At 46.2% G+C, this 25,574-nt stretch overlaps 1 protein-coding gene across 18 annotated transcripts in view; it reads left to right on the plus strand.

Annotated features, from left to right (window-relative positions):
* Positions 1–25,574, plus strand: part of LOC112259592 (disco-interacting protein 2 homolog C) — a 255,580-nt gene that overhangs the window by 116,196 nt on the left and 113,810 nt on the right. For 9 of the 18 annotated variants that reach the window (XM_042328721.1, XM_042328723.1, XM_042328726.1 and 6 more), the window contains exon 2: positions 20,786–20,863. In XM_042328721.1, the coding sequence (XP_042184655.1) occupies positions 20,786–20,863 (78 nt within the window). Of the gene's footprint in view, positions 1–11,421; positions 11,657–16,782; positions 17,101–18,475; positions 18,648–20,785; positions 20,864–25,574 lie in introns of those variants that run through there. The other 9 variants (XM_042328722.1, XM_042328739.1, XM_042328733.1 and 6 more) reach the window with 8 other exon arrangements.

Consider the following 25,574-nt stretch of genomic DNA (forward strand, 5'->3'; position numbering starts at 1 on the left):
CTGCCTTCAGACCAGAGCTTCAGTCACCCCTGCCTTCAGACCAGAGCTTCAATCACCCCTGCCTTCAGACCAGAGCTTCAGTCACCCCTGCCTTCATACCAGAGCTTCAGTCACCCCTGCCGTCATACCAGAGCTTCAGTCACCCCTGCCGTCATACCAGAGCTTCAGTCACCCCTGCCTTCATACCAGAGCTTCAGTCACCCCTGCCGTCATACCAGAGCTTCAGTCACCCCTGCCTTCAGACCAGAGCTTCAGTCACCCCTGCCTTCAGACCAGAGCTTCAGTCACCCCTGCCTTCAGACCAGAGCTTCAGTCACCCCTGCCTTCAGACCAGAGCTTCAGTCACCCCTGCCTTCAGACCAGAGCTTCAGTCACCCCTGCCTTCAGACCAGAGCTTCAGTCACCCCTGCCTTCAGACCAGAGCTTCAATCACCCCTGCCTTCAGACCAGAGCTTCAGTCACCCCTGCCTTCATACCAGAGCTTCAGTCACCCCTGCCGTCATACCAGAGCTTCAGTCACCCCTGCCTTCATACCAGAGCTTCAGTCACCCCTGCCGTCATACCAGAGCTTCAGTCACCCCTGCCTTCAGACCAGAGCTTCAGTCACCCCTGCCTTCAGACCAGAGCTTCAGTCACCCCTGCCTTCAGACCAGAGCTTCAGTCACCCCTGCCTTCAGACCAGAGCTTCAGTCACCCCTGCCTTCAGACCAGAGCTTCAATCACCCCTGCCTTCAGACCAGAGTTTCAATCACCCCTGCCTCAGTGTTCATTAGCACTGGTCCTATGAGCGTTGCTCACCTTTCAGCCCCATGCCCTCACCGCTTAACTAACCCGTCTGTCTGCCTGGCTGGCCGGCATCGCCAACATAGATATCGTATGTCTTACCCCACGTCCACAACCTCTTCCTGTCCCCCTGCTTATTTGATTTACCTTGGCTAAATTTGTGCCAGCCATATTTATTTAAAGTGAAACCGATTGGAAGGTTTCCGGGACTCTTCTGAGAGAACCCTACTAATGGACTCATCTATATGTAAATGAGAGGTGAGGCGATGAGGTCTGTCCCTTTGCTGGGAAGGGACTTTTTTAGAGAATGAGAAGCAATTTGTGTTTCTGGAGGTAAAGGAGGTAAATAAAGTCTGGTGTGAAGTTACCAGGTGTGGTGCACAAAACGTTTAGATTGACTTACTTAACGCTTGGGAATGTTTAGGGTCATTGACATTGTGGAATGTTTTCAGTGACTGCTCTCAGTCATTTTATTAACATACATGGGTCATCTTTTATGCACAAATGTTTGATTGTTGTTCTGCTCAGGGCACTTTATTATTATCATAGCAGTAGGAAATACCTCAATCTATTCGCACACCCCCTCCATCCTTAAAGCATTCACACCCGGTCTGTCCCTCCAATGACAGAGGGTGGTGTTGGACCCATGCACCCCCAGATGCCATACTAGTAACTCAATCAGGGGAGTTGGAGAGAGAGAGAGAGCGGTGGCGGTTGGGCTCGGTCGGCACCAGTTGTGGTCGAGTCAGTAAGTCCGTCCGTCAGTCACTGGAGCCCAGGAAGGAAGCCTCTGGTATTCCAGAGCAGTGGACGGCATCAAGCCCCAGGAATCCACAGTTCCAGGCTGTGTCCCAAATGGCACCCTATTCCATATATAGTGAACTACTTTTGACCAGAGGCTCCGGTCAAAAGTAGGGAGGCTCCGGTCAAAAGTAGGGCACTATATAGGGAATAGGATACCATTTGGGATATAGCCCCAGAAATCATCCAGCTCCACCCTGCCTGGCCTGGCCCGTGCCACAACAGCGTCTCCACTCCAGAGGGTGAGTCCATGTGTGTTTATTTCATCAGTCAAGCTGCTCAATCTTTTCCAGCTCTGTGAATCCCTAGAGGTCCCTTTCTCTCACTCTTCTCTGTCCCCAGTCGACAGACAGACGGGTAGAAAAGTTGGACTCTGAATTAACTAGAGATCCTTTCATTATTCGTTCTGTCGTTGAGCAGACGGACGGGTAGCTTGATGATCAGGGCAACGGAATATAGTTCTACTGTTGTTTAACCCTGTTGCTATGGGTGTCACGCTAGACTTTTATGTCATTATAACTCGGGCTCCAATACTTATGTTTTCCACAGTGACAGAAATGAGATACAGCTCAATGTATAGCATTCCCTTGGCCTGCAGGGAAGGTTAGGCTAGACTGTTACTCTCTCAGCACTAAAATGGCTGCCGAAGAATGTTGGCACCCCTGTCGACTATGCTGTGATGAGCAGAGAAGGAGATGCACATTCTCTCCAGTTCCCACGTTTCTAACAAATATGCTTCACAGGTCTCTGATCACTCTGTGGCCTGCTCTCCCTATTATCCCTCCCACGCCTTCCAAGACCCAGAAATACATTTCTTTAAAAAGCCAGGAAAAAATATTCAACATGCTTCTGTACTCTGGCTCTTTTGGGATTTATTTACTTCCCAGTTATGTCTGTTCAGATTGGTATCAATGTTAAAGCTGGAGATAAAACTTTCTTTCCATCCCCCTTCCTGTTTAAATATTGATGACTTTACAGGGCCATGTGTTATTATGGATCAGGCAGAGTGTGAACAGCGGCTATAGGTCACGTTTCAGTGTTTCCCTCTTCAGCTACGGCTCTGTGGCTCTGGGGGCTGATCATCAGCTTCTCTATGTCTGCGTCCCAAATGACTCCCTATTAAGTGCACTATGACCCATAGGGCTCTGGTCAAAAGTAGTGCACTAGAAATGGAATAGGGTACCATTTGGGACGCACATGATCATACCTCCATTACCGCACAGCACATCACGTCTCACATCTCAAAGTCCCAGCCAGGCACTTCAAAGTGCAGGCTGAGGAAAATGCAACAAGACAATTGACGAAGAGATAAGAAGAATGGGGGGTAGTTGATAAACAAGACGTCACCAATCTCGTTGATCGGTGAAGGGCGTTTAGTGATGCCAGGTCCTGGTTTTAAGAGATTAAAACTACCATTGTTTTACCAGCTTAGAGTGGTATTTCCTCTTCACTTGACAGCTAGGTTGTATCCCAAATGGCACCCTATTCCCTATATAGTGCAGTACTTTTTACCATAGCCCTATGTACCCTGTTCAAAAATAGTGCACTATATAGGAAGTAGTGCCATTTGACACTTGGCACTAGGCCATGCCAAGCACTGCAGCAGACCTTCCAAACTCATGAAAATTTCAGACATAGGATTGTGTCCCAAATGGCACCCTATTTCCTATCACTCTGTCCTATTTAGTGCACTACATTTGACCAGGGCTCTGGTCAAAAGTAGTGCACTATATAGGAAATAGGGTGCCATTTGGAACATTGTCATAATGTGCATATATATTATAGGCAGAGCCTGTCCCAACTAGCTAGCTGTGGGACCTGGGTCCAGGAGGGCTGAAGGCTCAACTGGTGTTGTTCCTGCTACCTTTCTCAACCAAACTGACTGGAAAGCTGAAAACTTTTTGTTGTTTGGAAGTGACCTCAACTGGGTGGAGTAAAATGGTTTCTGGGAGCTCAGACAGGTCTGAAAACACAAGGCAAAGAAAGCTGCCTCGTGACACAGTTAGTGGACCATCAACCTCCCGCTTACCTTGTTTCAGAGCAGCTGAACCTGCCCTGCATCTCCAGTCAAGGTGTAAGTGAATCCCCATGCAGGCTGGAAAAGCACACTCACAGTTCATCACTGGAGGCTGCTGAGGGGAGGAGGGCTCATAATAATGGCTGGAATGGAGTAAATGGAATGGTATCAAAAACATGGTTTTCATATGTTTGTTGCAATTCCTTTCACGCCATTCCAGCCATTATTATGAGCCGTCCTCCCCTCAGCAGCCTCCAGTGCGGATCACAGTAGCACGGTGAGTGTGAGGTTATTGCCTCTCGAAATAGCTAATCTGGCCGGTTGTGGTTGACTAAAGCACCAGAGTGCATCCCATATGACACCCTGTTCCCTATTTAGTGCACTACTTTTGGCCGGGGTCCAACGGCTCTTGTCAAAAGTAGTGTACAATACAGAGAATAAGGTGCTATTTGGGACTCACACTCAGCCATATGCAAGTATGCACATAGTACATATGGGTCCATGCGTTAACGAAGCATTGGCCCGAGTGTCTGTCGTTGTGTTGATGCTGTTCGTTCACAGCTGACTGCGCTGGCCTATTTATGTGGCTGAGCGCCACACCACCGTTCAATGCCTTGGTCCTCTGCCATCAGTCAAACACCAGCACACTGGTGGGACTGCCTGTCAGTTCTCCCTCTGCTTGCATTGTCTCGAAACATTTCCAGCGTGGCACCTAAACACACACAATGTACAGAACGACGTGAGATGGAACCCTGTCTCATGTTTCATGGTGTATGAATGGTGTATAACCCCAAACTAATACTGACCTCAAAATCTGTGCCCGGTGCAACATTCTCTAGCAGGAAAAGTCTGAAAAACAACAGCATATTTCTGATGGTATATAGAACAATGCCCTTTAACAAAATAACTGAGACTTTCCACATAAAGACGGTCACATGGAATCCAGTGGCATCACATTGACTCAGTGATGACTTTGGCTTTATTTCCCACAAGGAGGAAAAAGCTGCTTTGCTCTTCTCTTGTCTCTATGTGTAGATGGGGACATTCTGGACATGGACAGACCGATGTTATATAAAGTAGTAGAGGACTAGAGAGTCTAAATAACTAATGCCACACTCTGGTAGCGTTCCAAATCGCACCCTATTGCCAATGTAGTGCACTACAACAGGGTGCCGTTTGGGATGGATCTCTGATTCTCTGTGTGTGGAGCTAGCGCGGTCGGCTAGAGAAATATTACGGAGCAGGATAAGCGGAGGGAATTAGCCACTGGTTGGCTGATTTAGTAAATCCTGGCGAGAAGGTTTTATGCAATGCTAGACAACTTCATTAGCTAGACAGCCACTTCTTCAGCCGTGAAATGAAATCAATGAGCTGGAAAATAAACCAATTGTTATTTGTTGGCAGGTATACTAGTTTCGGACTGTTCAGTCAAATGTCCACCATACAATTGTTTCTATTTATTTAGCCTCTTTTTTTATTTTATTTGGTGGCATTGGTAGGAAGGTATCATGCATCATGAAGTCCTAGTTGTTTAGCAGATATAGTGCTGTCTCACTAGATAAATCAGGTGCTCTTTCATCCTGTGCCATATACTCAAACAGCTGAAAAGTAAGCATAGTCCAACCCCAGTCTAACCCACCGATGGAGAGGCTCTCCAGAGTGTTGAAGGATTCAGTTCGCTGTGTTGCTATGTATCACTGTAGTCTTCAGTCTGGTTTTCAGCTTGGAGTCTGTTTGATAAGGCACCCCCATGGTTAAGCCCAATGGTCTTAGGGTATTACCACACATTTTAGTTATCACTAAAGTAGCTTTCGATCATAGCCTCAGTCTGAAAAGCACTATTCTCACGATATAGCCCACCACCACGATATAGCCCACCATCACGATATAGCCCACCACCACCACGATATAGCCCACCACCACCACGATATAGCTCACCACCACGATATAGCCCACCACCACTGGACTGTGATTGGTGGTAGTTTTGTACTTTGATTTCGATTCACTAAAGTAGCTTTCGTTTGGAGAGCCTCAGAAAAGCACTCTGTTCTCACGATAGCCCATCACTCCTCTCAAAAAACAGAATGGTGATTGGTGGTAGTTGGTGTTTTGATTTTCCCTAACCGATCACAGTCCAGTGCCACAAAATGCCAGGGAGAAGCCATGTTACGTGGTTGGTAGTCATTTACTGTCTGCCTATAACCTCATCCATCAGCCAGCTCTCTCTCTATGTGGCAGCACTTGAACGCGGGGACAGGGTTACTGACTGTATAACACTGTCCACTCATCTGTACTTGCTATGTGTAGGCTAACCTCCCGGTACTGACAATGTCTGCATCCCAAATAACACACTTTTACCTATATAGTGCACCCTATGGGCCCTGGTCGAAAGTAGCGCACTTCATAGGGATTAGGAGTGTAATTTGAGACACTGACAATGGCTGTGCTCTTCACAGTCGGGTTGGTTCTGTGTGCCGCAGTCGGCAGCGTCCTGTCTGTCCTGTCTTCTCTCCTGATAGCACTAACTCCAGATCACTACGCTCCGGCTCAATGAAGGTTTACGGCCTGTGACAGGACAGGAGACCTGGGTTCGTCCCCAAAAGGCACCCTATTCCCTTTATAGTACACTGCTTTTAACCTTGGGCCATGTCCAAATACCCATATAAATGTGGAAAATAGAGTGTGCTTTAAATGCCAGGATGTCATAGTAATTTCGGCTTTTCATCAAGTAGAATTTGTTGCATGCTATTGAGGAAGAGAATCGACTTTTCACCCAAGTGTACTTGACAACAGCTGATAATCAGATCTGTGTGTGGTCATATTGGCAACACTGCTGATCTGTTACTAGAGCTTGTGTGTGTGTGTGTGTGTGTGTGTGTGTGTGTGTGTATGTGTGTGTGTAACAGATCAGCAGTGTTGCCAATATGACCTCTGTGCCAAGGCAAAGATCTGGTGCTTTGCCAGGGCCACCTACCAGCTGACGACTCAAACACACACAGGTCACGTCACCAACTGCCAAGGAGTTACAGTGGCACTACCCAGAATGACCATTGTACTGGTCCAACGTGGACCAGGAGGGAACATATCAATAAGGCTGTTGAGGTCCTGCTGTGACCTTGTACTCACATCTAACACAAACACACTTTACAGCTTCAGTAAGGTTGGGCGGGGTGCCACTCACACACAGAGAAATATTTACCATGAGGGTGAAACAGCCCCCTCTGACAGTTGGACCCACAGACACACAAAGAGTTCTGTCTGTCACCAGGAGCCCTCTCTCTTTATCTTTTTCATGTATTGAGCCTCAATGATGACAAACTATACCGCCTGAATCCTATTGTTATACTGTTATACTGTTATACTGTGTGTGTGTTTGTGCGTGTGCGTGTGTGAGAGTCATAATGTCTTGCCCCCCTAACCGAGGTGTTTACAGTGCAGCTGTGTCTTGAGTTTCTCCTTTCCTTAACACAGTCAGACAGTCACACAGTTGATTGAGTAGCGAAGTAGTGTTCACTCACTTACATACCTTACCCGACCTCCTGCCTCACGAAACTATAGTTGCGTCCCAAATGGCACCCTGTTCCCTACATAGTGCACTACTTTTGACTTGGGCTCTGGTCAAAAGTAGTGCACTGTGTAGGGCCCTTCAAACTCAACTCTGGACCTTGAAGCCAGTTCTACTGCGTGTTTTCATTGTTCCCCTCTAATCAGGGACTGATTTAGACCTGGGACACCAGATGGGTGCAATTAATTATCAGGTAGAACAGAAAACCTGCAGACTACGGACCTCGTAGAGGAAGAGTTGAGTACCCCTGATGTAGGGTATAGGGTTCCATTTGGGACACAACCTGCCCTGACTGACCTGCTTGTCAATCTCAACATTACTAAACTCTACGCCATCAACTATAAAGGATATTCAATGACCATTCTGCTTTTCAGCTACAGACACACATGATCTAATTCACTGGGGTAGTATTCATTAGGGGGAGAAAATGGATGAAACAGGGAGGGACTACCTGGACTTGTCCAATAAGAAAAGCTTAGTTTTGTTTTCTGTTGCAAAACGTTTTGCTATGGTGTGCCCTAATGAATATGGCGCAGGTTATAATGAGGTCTGGTGTGCCTATTAACAGGCAGCTGTCATGTTGATGGAAAACCTTTAAGGGGACTCCAGCTGTTTTCGTAGAACTCAGCACAGCAGCATTGACTGACTGACGAACTGAACAGAACCACTAATGACAAACGATGAAACCGTTGATTTTGCTGTGGAGTTCTGGTTGAGCCATCAGCCCCAGACTGAGACTGCCACCGCCACCAACAGGGTGCCTCTATTTGAGTGGTCACAAAGTTTTCATCTCATTGTAAACAGGAACATATTCCCTCCAGAAAATAAGCTTTTAATCTTTACTATGATGCCACAATAACATTGTGGATTAACCATAACCGATTGTGTTGTTACTAGATATTCATTACTTGAAAATGATCTAGAAGGGCCTCCTGGGTGTCACAGTGGTCTAAGGCACTGCATCGCAGCGCTAGCTGTGCCAACAGAGACTCTGGGTTCGCACCCAGGCTCTGTCGCAGCCGGCCAAGACCGGGATGTCCATGGGGCGACGCACAATTGGCCTAGCGTCGTCCGGGTTAGGGAGGGTTTGGCCGGTAGGGATATCCTTGTCTCATCGCACACTAGCGACTCCTGTGGAGGGCTGGGCGCAGTGCACGCTGACCAGGTCGCTAGGTGTACTGTTTCCTCCGACACATTGGTGCGGCTGGCTTCCGGGTTGGATGCACGCTGTGTTAAGAAGCAGTTGGTTGGGTTGTGTTTCGGAGGACGTATGGCTTTCGACCTTCGTCTCTCCCGAGCCCGTACGGGAGTTGTAGCGATGAGACAAGACAGTAATTACTAACAATTGGATACCACGAAATTGGGGAGAAAAGGGGGTAAAATTAAAAAATATTAATAATTAAGAAAAAGGATCTAGAAAGAAATAGTCTAGTCAACTTTGTCCGGCTATATTAAAAACATGTGAAATGGATGAATCTTTAGAGTAGAAACCTGTCCTTGTGAAGTGATGGAGGACGTGTATCTTTTCTTACTTTATATTCTCCAGTTACGTGACGGATGGCATCTTTATATCTCTTTCACGTAATTTCTTGGCATATAGTCTGCTGACATCATACTATTTTCCCCGTGGGACTTTCCTGGCCTCTGGATTGTAAATATAGTTAGTGAAGTGTGGTCCGATCTGAAAATGGACTCCTTGTGTTCTCTGGCTCTTGCTGGACTTTAATAATGGAATGAATTACTCTCTGTATGTTGGTCCCTCCCACCACCACCACTACCTGAAGCCCTCCTGTCCCACCACCACTACCAAATTCCTCCCCTCCCACCACTACCAAAGTCCTCCCCTCCCACCACCACTACCAAATTCCTCCCTTCACACCACCACCAATACCAAAGCACTCCCCTCCCAACACCACCAATACCAAAGCCCTCCCCTCCCAACACCACCAATACCAAAGCCCTCCTCCCAACACCACCACTACCAAAGCCCTGCCCTCACACCACTACCAAAGCCCTGCCCTCACACCACTACCAAAGCCCTCCCCCCCACCACTACCAAAGCCCTCCCCTCCCACCACTACCGCTACCAAAGCCCTCCCCTCCCACCACTACCACTACCAAAGCCCTCCCCTCCCACCACTACCACTACCAAAGCCCTCCCCTCCCACCACTACCAAAGCCCTCCCCTCCCACCACTACCAAAGCCCTCCCCTCCCACCACTACCAAAGCCCTCCCCTCCCACCACTACCAAAGCCCTCCCCTCCACCACTACCAAAGCCCTCCCCTCCCACCACTACCAAAGCCCTCCCCTCCCACCACTACCAAAGCCCTCCCCTCCCACCACTACCAAAGCCCTCCCCTCCCACCACTACCAAAGCCCTCCCTCCCACCACTACCAAAGCCCTCCCCTCCCACCACTACCAAAGCCCTCCCCTCCACCACTACCAAAGCCCTCCCCTCCCACCACTACCAAAGCCCTCCCCTCCCACCACTACCAAAGCCCTCCCTCCCACCACTACCAAAGCCCTCCCCTCCCACCACTACCAAAGCCCTCCCCTCCCACCACTACCAAAGCCCTCCCTCCCACCACTACCAAAGCCCTCCCCTCCCACCACTACCAAAGCCCTCCCCTCCCACCACTACCAAAGCCCTCCCTCCACCACTTCCAAAGCCCTCCCCTCCACCACTTCCAAAGCCTCCCCTCCCACCACTTCCAAAGCCCTCCCCTCCCACCACTACCAAAGCCCTCCCCCCACCACTACCAAAGCCCTCCCCTCCCACCACTACCAAAGCCCTCCCCTCCCACCACTACCAAAGCCCTCCCCTCCCACCACTACCAAAGCCCTCCCCTCCCACCACTACCACCACCAAATCCCTCCCTCCCCTCCCACCACTACCACCACCAAATCCCTCCCTCCCCTCCCACCACTACCACCACCAAATCCCTCCCTCCCCTCCCACCACTACCACTACCAAAGCCCTCCCCTCCCACCACTACCACTACCAAAGCCCTCCCCTCCCACCACTACCACCACCAAAGCCCTCCCCTCCCACCACTACCACTACCAAAGCCCTCCCCTCCCACCACTACCAAAGCCATCCCCTCCACCACTACCACCACCAAATCCCTCCCCTCCCACCACTACCACTACCAAAGCCCATTGCATCTCAACAATGTCCTTAAAAGAAACATTTACACTCAAGGAACGTCCCAGATGGCACCCTATTCCCTTTGGACCCTGGTCATAAGCAGTGCACTATAAATGGAACAGAGTGCCATTTGGGATGCAGTCTCAGCCCTGTTTAGAGCCTGGGAAATTTGTCAGGAAATCAGTGTTATTATATCAAATAACACAGTATGTCAATGTACTAACAAGCTCAACATCGCTAGGAATTCCTCCATCTTAACTGTTGATGCAGAAAGCCTTCTAAAGAGGATGCTATGAATCATTATAGTTTGACAGCAGACAGTGAAATCTAGAGCTGCCCTCCTTTCTACCATTATAGAAGATAGGCTGCTGTTCCAGTAGGCAACAATAGTAAGGTTCCATATAATTTAGCAAGGTTTCCCAAACCCTGTCCTGCCCCCCTGTACACGTTTTGGTTTTTGCCACAGCGAGATATAGCTGATTCAGATAACCAACTCATCATCAAGCTTTGATTATTTGAATCAGCCGTGTAGTGTTATGGCTAAAACCAAAACGTTCACCCGTTATGTTGTCATCCATAGTCACATTTATTCATGTTCCAAGCTATAGCACACAATATTTTACATACAGCAGATTTTCAAGGGACAATTTTTGCCATGTAAAAAATGTTGTGATACTGCTGTCGTCCCAGCCCTACTGTTGTTCTTTTTGTTATTGTTGTTGTTGAGCCGAGCCACCATAAAGCTCCAGCAGTGCCCCTCCCTGTCCTCACTTCCCCAGGTCTCCCCAGGAGCAAGCTAGAGGATCTCTGTCACTGTGGTGCCTAGGTGCCAACAAACGCAAATTTGTTTGTTTTTGCTGATGTCGCCGGTATAGCATGTTTGGGCAGGCAGATTGGAATGTTCCAACTGGAAAGGTTTTTGGAGGGGTGCAGACTGACTCTTCACTGATTGGATTGACCGCCCCTCAGGAAAAAGTGGTTTGTATGGGAAAGCTAATTGACAACCAATCGAATGGCTCAAAAGAGAATGAGTGTAATGTGACTGGTTACAAAGGCAGCAGAGGATGTCAGGAGACGGTTACCTTGTTCCTTTGTTCCTTTGAAATGCCTACATGGTTTGTGAAATGCAAATAAGGGGGTTGTTTTCCTGCATTACCTGCCTGAGCTCTAGATGAGTTTTTCCATTGTCTCTGTGCTTCAGGAGGGAATACAGAGGCACAGCTCTGCTTTACAGGACACTGTGGTGCTCTGTAGACAGAGACATAGGTAGTTTGTCCTAATATCAACAGCTTTTACACCACAACACCTGTGTCCCATTTCTTGGGACTGGATATGCTGGGTGAGTACAATGTGTATTGTAGATATTGTCATATTTAACAGGTGCCTGTAGAAACACGGTTTACATCTTTTGATTCTATAACAGTGAGCGCTAACGCCTCCATTAGCATGGTACTTGTAGTCCTCTGCATCTTTTGATGTGTTTATTCACACAATATTGTAGCATAGCAGGCATTCTTGAACTGGCTTTTCTCCTGTTGATGGCCTAGCCTGGAATTTGTCCCTGTTTAGTTCATAGCTAGATAGCTGGAATTTGACGTGTGTGTGTGTGTTTTGGGTGTATACACAGTCTGAATGTGTGCATGGTGGACCAGGGTCTTTGATGGGACTCTGGGGCCCTGGCCACCTACGCTGAGAGACCCTCCCTGTGTGAGGGGCTAACCAGACTATTTGCATTGACCCCCCTCCCTTTTATTCTTAGTTATTCCTATTTTTTGCTTTGACTCTCTTGCACAGGCTTGACGTATACCCACTGGACTAACCACACACTCGTACATACTACACTGACACTCCAACACACACACACATTCCTTCACACTCTTCACATGCGCTGCTGCCAGTCTCCGTTGTCTATGCATAGTCACGTTACCCCTACATAAAATGAAGGAAATGAATGAATGAACATTTATGTTTGTGTCAAATCGCCAGTTGGCAACTCATCCCTTATGGGATTTATTGATACATAAACAAATGTTATAATAAGTCACTGTGATCGTTCTTCTTCCGGTGTTCTCTGCAGTAGTCTTTGCAGTGTGCATAGAGTAAAGAGTCAATACTACATAATAGTAAATAAGGTTATCCAAACAATAATTATATCCCTAGAGCAGTACATGATATACATACAGTAGCAGTCAAAAGTTTGGACACACCTACTCATTCAAGGGGTTTTCTTTACTTTGACTAATTTACACATTGTAGAATAAGTGAAGATATCAAAACTATGACATAATACATATGGAATCATGTAGTAACCAAGAGTGTAAAAACAAATCAAAATGTCTTATATTTGAAATTCTTCAAAGTAGCCACCCTTTGCCTTGACAGCTTTACACACTCTTGGCATTCTCTCAACCAGCTTCATGAGGTAGTCACCTGGAATGCATTTCAATTAACAGGTGTGCCTTGTTAAAAGGTAATTTGTGGAATTTCTTTCCTTAATGCATTTGAGCCACCTAACCTCAACCCAATTGAGATGGTTTGGGATGAGTTGGACCGCAGTGATGGAAAAGCAGCGAACAAATGCTTAGCATATGTGGGAACACCTTCAAGACTGTTGGAAAATAATTCCAGGTGAAGTTGGTTGAGAATGCCAAGAGTTTGCAAATCTGTCCAAGGCAAAGGGTGGCTATTTTGAAGAATCTAAAATATATTTTGATTTGTTTAACACTGTTACTACATGATTCCATATGTGTTATGTATGTGTGTTAAACCCTTGAATGAGTAGGTGTCAACTTTGGACTGGTTGTCACGCCCTGACCTTAGTTATCTTTGTTTTCTTTATTATTTGGTTAGGTCAGGGTGTGACAAAGGTGGTTTTTGTATTGTCTAGGGTTTTTTGTATGTTTGAGGTTTTTCTAGTCTCTGTGTTTTTATGTCTATGGTTGCCTAGATTGGCTCTCAGTCAGAGGCAGCTGTTTATCGTTGTCTCTGATTGGGGACCATATTTAGGTAGCCATATTCCTTGGATAGTTTGTGGGTTGTTATTCTGTTTAGCTGCCTGTCTGCACTATCCATATTAGCTTCACGGTTTGTTTTGTATAGTTTGTTAAGTGTTTTATTAAAGAGTTATGTATTCATATCACGCTGCACCTTGGTCTCCTCCATATGACGACCATGACACTGGTATACAGTTGAAGTCAGAAGTTTACATACACCTTAGCCAAATACATTTAAACTCTGTTTTTCACAATTCCTGACATTTAATCCTAGTAAACATTCCCAGGCTTAGGTCAGTTATGATCATCACTTTATTTTAGGAATGTGAAATGTCAGAATAATATAAGAGATTTCAGCCTTTATTTCTTTCATCACATTCCCAGTGGGTCAGAGGTTTACATATACTCAAGTAGCCTTCTACAAGCTTCCCACAACAAGTTGGTTGAATTTTGGCTCATTCCTCCTGACAGAGCTGGTGTAACTGAGTCAGGTTTGTAGCTGAATTGCAGAGCGCCAAATTCAAATTAAATTACTAAAAATATATAATTTTCATGAAATCACAAGTGCAATATAGCAAAACACAGCTTAGCTTGTTGTTAATCCACCTGACGTGTCAGATTTCAAAAAAGCTTTTCGGCGAAACATAAACGCTTGGTTTGCTAAGGACATCTCTCTCAGCAGACAAAACATTCAACAGCTAGCAGCAAAGTAGATTGGTTACGAAAGTCAGAAAAGCAATAAAATGAATCGCTTACCTTTGATCTTCAGTTGTTTGCACTCAGACTCCCAGTTACACAATAAATGTTCCTTTTGTTCCATAAAGATTTTTTATATCCAAAATACCTCCATTCGGTTGGCGCGTTATGTGCAGAAATCCACAGGCTCGAGCGGCCACGACGGGGCAGACAAATTCCAAATGGTATCCGTAAAGTTCGTAGAAACATGTCAAACGTTTTTTATAATCAATCCTCAGGTTGTTTTTACAATAAATAATCGATCATATTTCAACAGGACCGTAGCTTTTTCAATTTGAAAGAGAAAATGTCTGCTCCAAGCTGCTCACGCATGCAAAACTCTGCTGGCAGCCAGCCATCTACTGACGCGATATGATCTTTCTCACTCATTTTTCCGAATAAAAGGCTGAAACTGTCTAAAGACTGTTCAGGCCAAGTGGAAGCCATAGGGAAAGGAATCTGGTTGATATCCCTTTAAATGGAGGGAAGGTATGCAATGGAACAGGGAGCTTAAAAAATAGAAGGCACTTCCACTTTGGATTTTCCTCAGGTTTTCGCCTGCAATATCTGTTCCGTTATACTCACAGACAATATTGACAGTTTTGAAACTTTAGTGTTTTCTATCCTAATCTGACAATTATATGCATATTCTAGTTTCTGGGCCTGATTAATAGGCAGTTTCATTTGGGTACGTTTTCATCTAAACATCAAAATACTGCCCCCTACACTCAACAGGTTAAGCCATTTTGCCACAACTTTGGAAGTGTGCTTGGGGTCAATGTCCATTTGGAAGACCCATTTGATACCATGCTTTCTGACTGAAGTCTTGATGTTTCTTCAATATATCCGCATCATTTATCAGACCAGAGGACAAAAAGTACGATCTTTGTCCCCATGTGCAATTGCATACCATAGTCTGGCTTTTTTATGGCAGTTTTGGAGCAGTGGCTTATTCCTTGCTAAGCGGCCTTTCAGGTTATGTCGATAAGGACTCGTTTTACTGTGGCATGAGATACTTTTGTACCTGTTTCCTCAAGCATCTTCACAAGGTCCTTTGCTGTTGTTCTGTAATTGATTTGCACTTTTCGCACCAAAGTACGTTAATCTCTAGGAGACAGAATGCGTCTCCTTCCTGAGCGGTATGACGGCTGCGTGGTCCCATGTGTTTATACTTGCGTACTATTGTTTGTACAGATGAATGTGGTACCTTCAGGCATTTGGAAATTGCTCCTAAGGATGAACCAGACTTGTGGAGGTCTACAATTTTTTTTCTGAGGTCTTGGCTGATTTCTTTTGATTTTCCCATGATGTCAAGCAAAGAGGCACAGATTGAAGGTAGGCCTTGAAATCCATCCACAGGTAGAACTCCAATTGACTCAAATGATGTCAATTAGCCTATCAGAAGCTTCTAATGCCTTGACATTATTTTCTGGAATTTTCCAAGTTGTTTAAAGGCACAGTCAATCTAGTGTATGTAAACCTCTGACCGCCTGGAATTGTGATACTGGTGAAATAATCTGTCTGTAAACAATTGTTGGAAACATTACTTGTGTCATGCACAAAGTAGATGACCTAACCAACTTGCCAAAGCTATAGTTTGTTAACAAGAAATTTGTAGAAAGTGGTTGAAAAACAAGTTTTAATGAGTGTATGTAAACTTCCAACTTCAACTGTATATATGTGTGTGTGTGTATATATATATATATATATACATACATACATACATACATACAGTATTACCTCACTTATCTCAACCAACCTGTACCCCTGCTCATTAACTAGGTACCGGTACCCATTGTAGTTAGCCTAGTTTTGTGTTACTATTTTTCCTTTAGTTCATTTTGCACATTTTTGGTACTTTTTAAAACACTGCGTTGTTAGTGGCTCGTAAGTAAGCGTGTCACAGTACCCCTGTTGTATTCGGTGCATGTGAAAAATACTTTCATTTGAACTCCAGCTGTACCTGCACCTCTTATCTGAAGACAGTCCGCTCGCCTTTGTAGATTGCTGTTCTGATTTACAGACAAACCTTAGATGCTCAAGGCTTTGAGTCTGTGTGTAAGTGCCTCCTGAGTTCCCATTCACTAACTATGATGAGTTAGACAGATTTGGTATCCACTGACCAGTAAGATCTCAGCACTTGTTTTATTTTTCGTTGATAGCTGAGCCTTGGGACATGAACCTTAAAGATCCACACTGGATCTGTGCCCCAAATGGCTCCTTATTCCCTGTATCGTGGACTACTTTTGACTGAGGCCCAAAGGGCTATGGTCAAAAGTAGTGCACTGTAAAGGGAATAGGGTGCCGTTTGGGGGGGACATGATGGACCTGGTTTATTGTACAGTAAGCAGCTGTACTGTCCGCCTGCAGTATGTAGTGTACAGTAGCCTGTCTCTAGCCTGTCTGTAAAGTGGGCCCTGGCTGTGATGACCATATAAGCCTGGGTTGGCCGCGGAGCAACAGGGAAGGGGCTGCTAGTGAGGCTCAGGCAGCAGGCATCGCCTAAAAAGGAAACTGTGCTGATTTGATTGTTTCCCCCATTACATCCAGCAGAGATAAACATTGTGATGCGGAGGAAGGGAGAGGGAGGGAGGAAAATTCTCGGGGGGGGTGTGGTGAAGGCGAGTGAGTGAGTGAGTTTCACCCGTCATGTCAGTCCAGTCTTTACTTTCAGACGACCCTGGGCAGCTATGGTAGTGTTTCGTAAACATTCCTGGGAGAGGACTAGGATCGAGCATGCCATTCCTCCCATTTCTACTCCTCCTCCGGCTGCTCCTCCTCCTCCTGTCAAACTACCTCATCTCCTCCTCCTTTCCCTTCCTATTCTATGGTCAAAGACTCTTATTGTTTTCTACACTGTTGTGTGGTTCGCCTTTCTCTTTCACATGCTGGCACAAAGCCTCCAGCAGCACAGACAACTGAGTTCCTGGGGACAATCTATGAAAAGGAAAACTGAGCTTAAATGTTGAGAACCAGGGCGAGGAAAGCAGAGTGATAATGGGTGTGTCTGTCTAGCGGTATGGGTTACAACCTTTGTCAGCACTAAAAAAAGCAGGTAGGACTTCTTTGTCCAACTCACCATTTTCCTGTGCAGTAATCGTTTCATGTGTTGGTGCCAAAACTAGCACTGTGAGTATGGTGGCTACTGGGCTACACCCTGCAATTGACTGTGAGGATGCTAGCCTACTTGGACTGTATATGCTCGTGCTCTTGTATGGCCACTTTGGTGCACAGTGTTTTAGAAACCAAAGGAGTGTCTGAAAGGAAATAGAAGGACTGAGCATTGGATGGATGGAGTCTAGTACAGTATGTATCTTAAATGATTCATAGCACGACGCAGCTTACCGAGTAGATATAGAAAGCATCAGGCATAAATCACTGTACTATACAGAATAGTGTAGAGGACTGCATGTATATTTTAGTGTTAAGCTCCGTTGCACTTCAACTTGGTGCTAATTATTTCCACAAGTGTTCTTTCCAGAAGTAAGACGTGATTAAAACCATCTGCATAAAGGGTTTGTACAGTAATTCTCGGGTTGCCTCTGGTATTCCTTCTTAATGTATTGACTCATCAGAGTGCTCAAAGCTCTTCAAATGTCTTTAACTGTAATGGAGCATTCCAAAAGGCATCATATTCCCTTTATAGTGCCCTACTTCTGGCCAGAACCCTATATAGGGAATAGGGTGCAATTTGGGACACTTACCTATAAGTCACCATCTATGGCATTGTCTTTCTGTCAACATTCAGACTTTCTATGGACATGGGACAGGGGACGGCTTTGTGTGTGTGTGTGTGTGTGTGTGTGTGTGTGTGTGTGTGTGTGTGTGTGTGTGTGTGTGTTCAACTCTGTCAAGTCACCATCTATGTGGCATTGTCGCCTTTCAGTCAACAAGGGACCTCTTTATTATGTGGTTCTCAGTGGCTTGTGATCAGTGGCTCGGGGCAGGTCTAAGTTAAGAGTGGCTGCTGTCAGCCCCGTCTGTGGAAACCTACCGCTTGTTTCTGTCTCCAGATGAGTTCTCGTAAACAGCTGTTGCAGCAGCACCGTGGGAGGGAAGTCATGATGAGTCACCCTCAATATTTTTAAAGAGCCTTGTCGTTCGTTGTCTCCTGCGGTCTCCTCTCCTGCTCTGGAGGACACGACTGAGGCGGTTGCCCAAATGGCACTCTATTCCCTATGGGCCCTGGTCAAATGTAGTGCACTACGAAGGGACTAGTGTGCCATTAGAGAGGCAGTTTGAGGATGCACTCTCTCACTGGGTCTTAAACAGAACTTCGCCCCAAAGCTGGCTGGGTGAATGTGCTAAAGCCATCAAACAGGTTGCGTACCATACAGTCAGACAGACGCCAGCGCCATCTCCGCTCTGTCTCACTCTCTCTCGTCTGTCTCTTTCTGTGTCTGTCTGTTCTCCTGGGTTACTGCTTGAAGCAGCACGAGCTCATCAGGAAATCTCTAATCCAGAGCTAGAGAAGTTGACTCGCAAATTAATTTCAGTTTGGCTTGGATCGTTTCCCCGAACATCAGTGCATCGTGCCAAGAAGATGCTTGGTGTGTGTGTAAAGCTTCACAGTGGGTCGTGCTGTAACCTATGTTTTGCAGGGTAAGTTATTCAGTCATGGTGTCTTTGGCGTGCCACGCATTGGTGCAGACTTCACGTGTGTGTCTATCCGCTCTGTATGCCTGAGACAAGGTCAGGCCTCCTTCCAGACAGCCTTCTGTTCAACCAGACTGGGCTGGTATAGAGACTATGGTAGTTTGGTTAAATATTCATATGTTTACCAGTCCCTGCTGCGCTGCTGCATCCACAGTCTCACTGGGGTGGGAGCTCTCCTACTGGAGATGCTAATTAGTACCATGTGCCCTGCCTTCCCCTCTGCTTCCTCACACCGCTGACTCCCTCCCCCAACGGCCTTAACCCCCTCTGCCCTCTGTTTCGAAATATAGAATATATGATTCACATTTAAGGGATTCCAAAAGCTTGATCAACACTACATGGCAAAAAGTATGTGGACACCCCTTCAAATTAGTGGATTCGGCTATTTCAGCCACATTGTTCATTGGGAGATTCATGAAATGGGTTTCCTTGGCCAAGCAGCCACACACAAGCATAAGATCACCATGTGCAATGCCAAGTGTCGGCTGGAGTAGTGTAAAGCTTGCCGCCATTGGCCTTTTGAGCAGTGGAAACGCATTTTCTAGAGTGCTGAATCACGCTTCACCATCTGGTAGTCCGACAGATGAATCTGCGTTTGGTGGATGCCAGGAGAACGCTACATGCCTAAATGCATAGTGTCAACTGTAAATTTTGGTGCAGGAGGAATATTGGTCTTGGGCTGTTTTTCATGGTTCGTGCTTGGCCCCTTAGTTTCAGTGAAGGGAAATCTTAATGCTACAGCATACAATGACATTGTGTGCTTCCAGCTTTGTGGCAATAGTTTGGGGAAGGCCCTTTCCTGTTTCAGCATGACATTGCCCTCATGCACAAAGGGAGGTCCATACAGAAATGGTTTGTCGAGATCGATGTGGAAGAACTTGACTGGCCCTGACTTCAACTCCACGAACACTTTTTTTCGGATGAATTGGAACGCCCATTGCAAGCCAGGCCTAATCGCCCAACATCAGTGCCCGGCCTCACTAATACTCTTGTGGCTGAATGGAAGCAAGTCCCCACATCAATGTTTCAACATCTAGTGGAAAGCCTTCTCAGAAGAGTGGAGGCTGTTATAGCAACAAAGGGAGGACCAACTCCCTATTAATTCTCATGATTTTGGAATGAGATGTTCGACAAGCACATACTTTTGTCCATGTAGTGTATTATTGAGTTATTGACAGTTGTTATTTTTATGTATTGCTGTTTTCTTGAACATACCTGGGTATTACTGCGCTTTAATGTACACTACTGCTTTTACTATGAGTTTAAAGTGGCCTTTATACACCTTAATGTAAGCCTTCCAGTTGAAATTGAATGCTCTACATCTTCAATGCCTGAAATGTTAGAATGTCTGTCTTGTTCAGCCACATACTGTCATGAATGTTGTGTCCATCAGTGTCATCAATGCACTACTGTGGTTGGTTGATGCGCTAAATGACCAGCTTGCCTTCCTCATCTCACTGCCAGCCTGTTGCTGCTCATTCCTTATCCACTCCGGCCGGTCATTGAGTTCAATCAAAGTGGATTTGCCTGCCAACACACACAGTCACACCCATAGTCACATCTGCTTCCCCTGCTCTGAGAGCTACAGACAGCTAATATCTCCGTGGTTAGAGAAGCCAGATCTTGTGACTAGTGTCCGAGCCCTCTCCCCTTCCTCTTTCCCCCAGCCTCTCCTTATTACCTGTGAGGGCACCAGGCCTTGGTGAGTAATACACACTGGCAGCTGGGACTGTCGTATTTATCACAGACACTTACTACAGTCACTGCAATCATCTACTCCAGCTAGGCTACTACCCAATCCATACTTCTCTCCTTCCTTGTTCCTCCCTCCCTTGTTCTATCTGCCACTTCCTGTTTGTCCAACCTAGTGCCAAACACCCATCTTCAGCATAAAAAAGGACAAAGCGTAGCAGCGACTAACCAAACAGTTTAACCTGTTGTATACTGTCGTCTGCTGATGCCATGGATAGTGTGGTCTGGTATCAGTGATACTGTAGCAGCACGCAGATCTCTGAATAGGCCTAAGCTTCTATTATTCTATATCCTTCCGTTTCACTAACGGTAGTTTTCCTCTCCTTTGGCAGGTGACATCACACAGAAAGGCTATGAAAAGAAGAGGTCCAAATTAATTGGGGCCTTCCTCCCTCAGGCACCAGGTAAAGGTAAATAACCCTCTAATCAAAACAATGTCTGTCTCAACTAATCTGGAAATAGTGATATGGATTCTGGAGTAGAGGTCTTTGTTTTAGACTGTATACCTCAAACCCAAAGCTTGTTGTCTAACACAATAGTCATCTCTGAGTCTCTGCCCTCCCAAGTCATTGGGTGTATATAGGTTCAAGACTAGTGGGGTAAATGACTGGTTCATTCTTATTAGTCTATATATACAATGGCATAACTTGCTTAAGTAGACCAAACTAATATAATCTCACAGACCCAGTCTAGCTAATAATGTTCTCACTATTAGGTCTTGAAAGCTATAGAACGACAGAGGAACCACTAGATTTGACAGTCCCTCACTTTTCAATTTGTTTTATTCATTCATTTTACATTTCAACTCGTTAGCACAAAATTAGGCAAAATGTTACTGTATGAATGTGTGGGTTGCGGTTAGCTATAACCCTCTGTCATTTTCTACAACAGGGGTATTAAAGTTCTGATATCTAAGTGGCCATTTTAGAAAAAAAAATCCAGTCAGAAATGTTCATTGTTGACCCAGAAGACACCAATGACAAAGCTCTTTTGTGCTCACAGAGGACTGTATAACAATGGCCTCCACTGAATTTGCTGTGTGAATGGTTGTTTCCCCAACATCTAATATTTTCAAGTGAGAGTGAGGATCTGTGTCCAAAATGGTACCTTATTCCCTATATAGTGCACTACAAACGGTTCCAGTCTGCGCAGCATTCCATCAGACGGCTTGTCACCGAAGGCCCCAGGACACATGTTTGACACCCCTGTTCTACCAAGACATTGACTAATGAAACATTTACTAAATGCCATTGGAGGCAATCTGAATTTATTTATTTTTCAAATTCCCTGACTAGCGCTATAAAAGCAGTATTAATTTACTGAGGGGGTGTGTGTGTGTGTGTGAGAACATGGTAGTAGGCCTAGGAGGGTGTCAGCAGGGTTCTGCAGAGGTTTAAAAGTACATTAATAGGGTTGGGAGCCCTCACCCAGTGTGTCCCAAATGGCACCCACAGAATGGAGACTGGAAGCCTGCCAGGAAAAGCATCCTCGCTCGGAAGTTAGTGTGAACACACAGGAAACATTTATTTAAAAAGGTTGTTCTTAAACTGATACAGGCACCCTAACACATTGTTTATTGTCATGTACCAAAATACAAAGATACTGGTCTGGTGTTCTGCAAGAAATTGAAAAGATCCTAGGGGTTGATCTAGAATTGGACCCAGTTTCTTTACTTTTAGGTCTCCCTAGTAGGCATGTTACTTCTGTGGGTAAAAGGAGGCTTTAAAACATCCTTACCTTCCCAGCGAGGAAAAACATCCTTTTACAGTGGATTAGTGATAAGGTTCCTTCTATTAAAGATTGGAATAAGATACTATTTGAATGGGTGCCTCTGGAATATCTGACATGTACATTGCATTCTAAAACAGACCAGTTCTACAAAGTATGGGAACCTTATCTAAATTACCTAGAACCTGAGGTATCAGCTATTATGCTGCAAGGATTCTCTTAGAATGGCGGGGATCTATGCATTTCAGAACTACACTGTACGTTCCATGTGTGGAACCTAACTTCTTGATTTAAACTGAGCTTTTTTGTTTAATTTCTGTTTAAGTTTGTTTAAAATGTATGTATTGAGAGACGCAATGATGGGGATGGGGTGAGAGAAGCACCGAGCGGGAAGAGGAAAATGGTGTACGTATGTATGGGTGTGTGTGGTATATATGTGTATGTGTATATATATGCGTAGGCATGAGTGCTTTTTTTGTGTGTGCTTTGTCTCTGTATCTCTTAATATGGGTGAAAATTGTGAAATTCCAATAAATACTGTTACAAAATAAAAAGGTTGTTCTTCATACGACAGTATGGGCAGCTGCTACTGTTGGCAGACATACAGACCCACTAGTAAGTATTTGTCCTAAATGGCACTCTATTCCCTACATATTGCACTACTTTTGACCAGAGCCTTGTGGGAATATGCCATTTCAGTGACGCACCCAATCATGGAGAGAGAGGCTGACCAATTTGTCTCAAATACATATTTTAACATGGGATGCACTGAATCCAGGCAAATCTAGGCCACTTGGCATGAACCATAAGCAGATATGGCAGCAGACAGCCTAGATGAGGTATGTGTGTAATTGAATATCATGCCATATGGTGTCTACAGTGCCAAGGAGCCTTCAGATATGAGAAAGCCCCTTGTTATTCTCTGATACAACAGTGTTGTAGTACCCACAAAACACCAGTCTCAATGTCAGTGAAGAGGCGACTCAGGGATGCTGGCCTTCTAGGCAGAGTTGCAAAGAATAAGCCATATCTCAGACTGGCCAATAAAAATAAGATTAAGATGGGCTAAAGAACAGACACTGGACAGAGGAACCCTGCCTAGAAGGCCAGCATCCCAGAGTCGCCGCTTCACTGTTGACGCTGACTGGTGTTTTGCGGGTACTATTTAATGAAGCTGCCAGTTGAGGACTTGTGAGGCGTCTGTTTCTCAATCTAGACACTAAGGTACTTGTTCTATTGTTCAGTTGTGCACCGGGGCCTCCCACTCTTTCTATTCTGGTTAGTTTGTGCTGTTCTGTGAAGGGAGTAGTACACAGTGTTGTACTAGTTCTTCAGTTTCTTGGAAATTTCTCGCATGGAATAGCCTTCATTTTTCAGAAGAAGAATAGACTGACAAGTTTCAAAATAAGTTCTTTGTTTCTGGCCATTGAGCCTGTATTCAAACCCAAATGCTGATGCTCCAGATACTCAACTAATTATAAGGGCACAGGGCAAGACCCAGGTGCAGACACGGGAGGCAGATGGTTCGAGTCTCTGATATTTATTATAATCCAAGGGGCAGACGAGAATGGTTGTGGACAGGCAAAAGATCATAAACAGGGTCAAAACCAGGAGGACTAGCAAAAGAGATAAGAAAAAGCAGGAGCACAGAAAAACACGCTGGTTGACAAGACGACCTGGCAACACAGTCCCTGGGTATTTGTTCCAACGGGGAAATCGGGTGACACCTGGAGGTGGGTGGAGACAAAGACAGGTGAAACAGATCAGGGTGTGACAGTACCCCCTCCCCCTATGGGCGCCACCTGGCATCCCACCTGGGTGACGGGGGTGCCAGCGGTGATGAGGGACGGGTCCTCATCACCACTTTAGCGGGAACCCAGCACCTCTCCTCTGGGCCATAACCCTCCCAGTCAAGCAGGTACTGGAAACCCCTGCCCCGTGGTCGAACCCTCAGGAGGTGTCTCACCGTGTACGCTGGCTGACCGTCGACGACACGGGGAGGTATGGGCCTAGAAACAGAAGACAAAGGACTGCGACAAGGGCTTAATCTTGGAAACAGAAAAGTAGGGTGAACACTGAGGGTACGTGGTAACAGCAGTGGGACTAAGGACTCTAGAAATGGGGAAAGGACCAATGAAACAGGGGAAAAATTTGTGGAATTCCACCCGGAGGGGCAGGTCCCGTGAGGACAACCATTCCCTCTGCCTGACCCGATAGCGGGGAGCCATAGTCCGGTGGTGGACCGCTTGTCGACGATACCTGGAGGTGGTCTTGAGAAGAGCCGCCTCGAGCTCTCTTCCAGGTACACCAACAGTGGGGGATGAACATCTGGGCATGTTTACCTCAACTTCTTGCTCTGAGAAGAGTGGAGGCTGATACCCCATGGAGCGTTCGAAGGGAGAGAGTCCAGTAGCCGAGCAGGGAAGAGTGTTCCGAGCATATTCTACCCAGGCCAGTTGCTGGCTCCAGGTGGTGGGTTTACTAGCAACGAGACACCAAAGTGTCTTCTCCATGTCTTGATTGGCTCGCTCCGACTGACCGTTTTGATTGGGGATGAAACCCTGAGGACTGACAGCCTGGCAACCCAATAAGGATGCAGAACGCCTTCCAGAATCGGGATGGGAACTGAAGACCTCGATCCGAGACCATGTCAACCGGGAGTCCATGGATTCGGAAGACGTGCTGCACCATGAGCTGGTCCGTCGCCTTGGCTGAAGGTAACTTGGGTGGGTGGTTTTGGAAAACCTCCCTTCCACCGTTAGATTGGTGGTGTTACCATCTGACGGGGGAAGCCCAGTGAAAAAAATCCAGGGAAATATGGGACGAAGGGTGATGAGGGACAGGGAGCGGTTGAAGGAGGCCAGACGGAGCATTCCGGAATCTTGCTTTGAGCGCACACCATGCATGTGGCAATGAAGGCCGAGACATCAGCAGCCATGGTGGGCCGCCAGAAGCATTGTCGGAGGAAAGCCAGGGTACGAAGAGCCCCAGGATGACAGGTGAGCCTGGAAGAGTGAGCCCATTCCAGGACCTGAGGCCGGGCCGAATCAGGAACGAGTATCCTGTTAGCCAGGGTCCGGCTGGGAACGTTGTGTCTTGCGGACCAGAGCCTCAATAACCCAAACAACCAAAGCCACCTGTTCCTGGGCAGAACGAGAGAGAACCAGGATGTCATCAAGGTAGACAAAAACAAAACGATTCAACATGTCCCAGAGCACATCATTGACCAGGCGTTGAGTCCAAAAGCATGACCAGGTACCCAGTGTCCACTGACAGTGTTGAAAGCTGTCTTCCACTCGTCTCCTTCATATCCGCACAAGGTGGTAGGCATTCCGAAGGTCCAGTTTGGAAAAGATGGTAGCCCCCTGGAGAGGTTCGAAAGCCGATGAGAGG

This window comes from Oncorhynchus tshawytscha, linkage group LG10 (genome assembly GCF_018296145.1).
Source record: "Oncorhynchus tshawytscha isolate Ot180627B linkage group LG10, Otsh_v2.0, whole genome shotgun sequence".
Taxonomy (NCBI): Eukaryota; Metazoa; Chordata; class Actinopteri; order Salmoniformes; family Salmonidae; genus Oncorhynchus; species Oncorhynchus tshawytscha.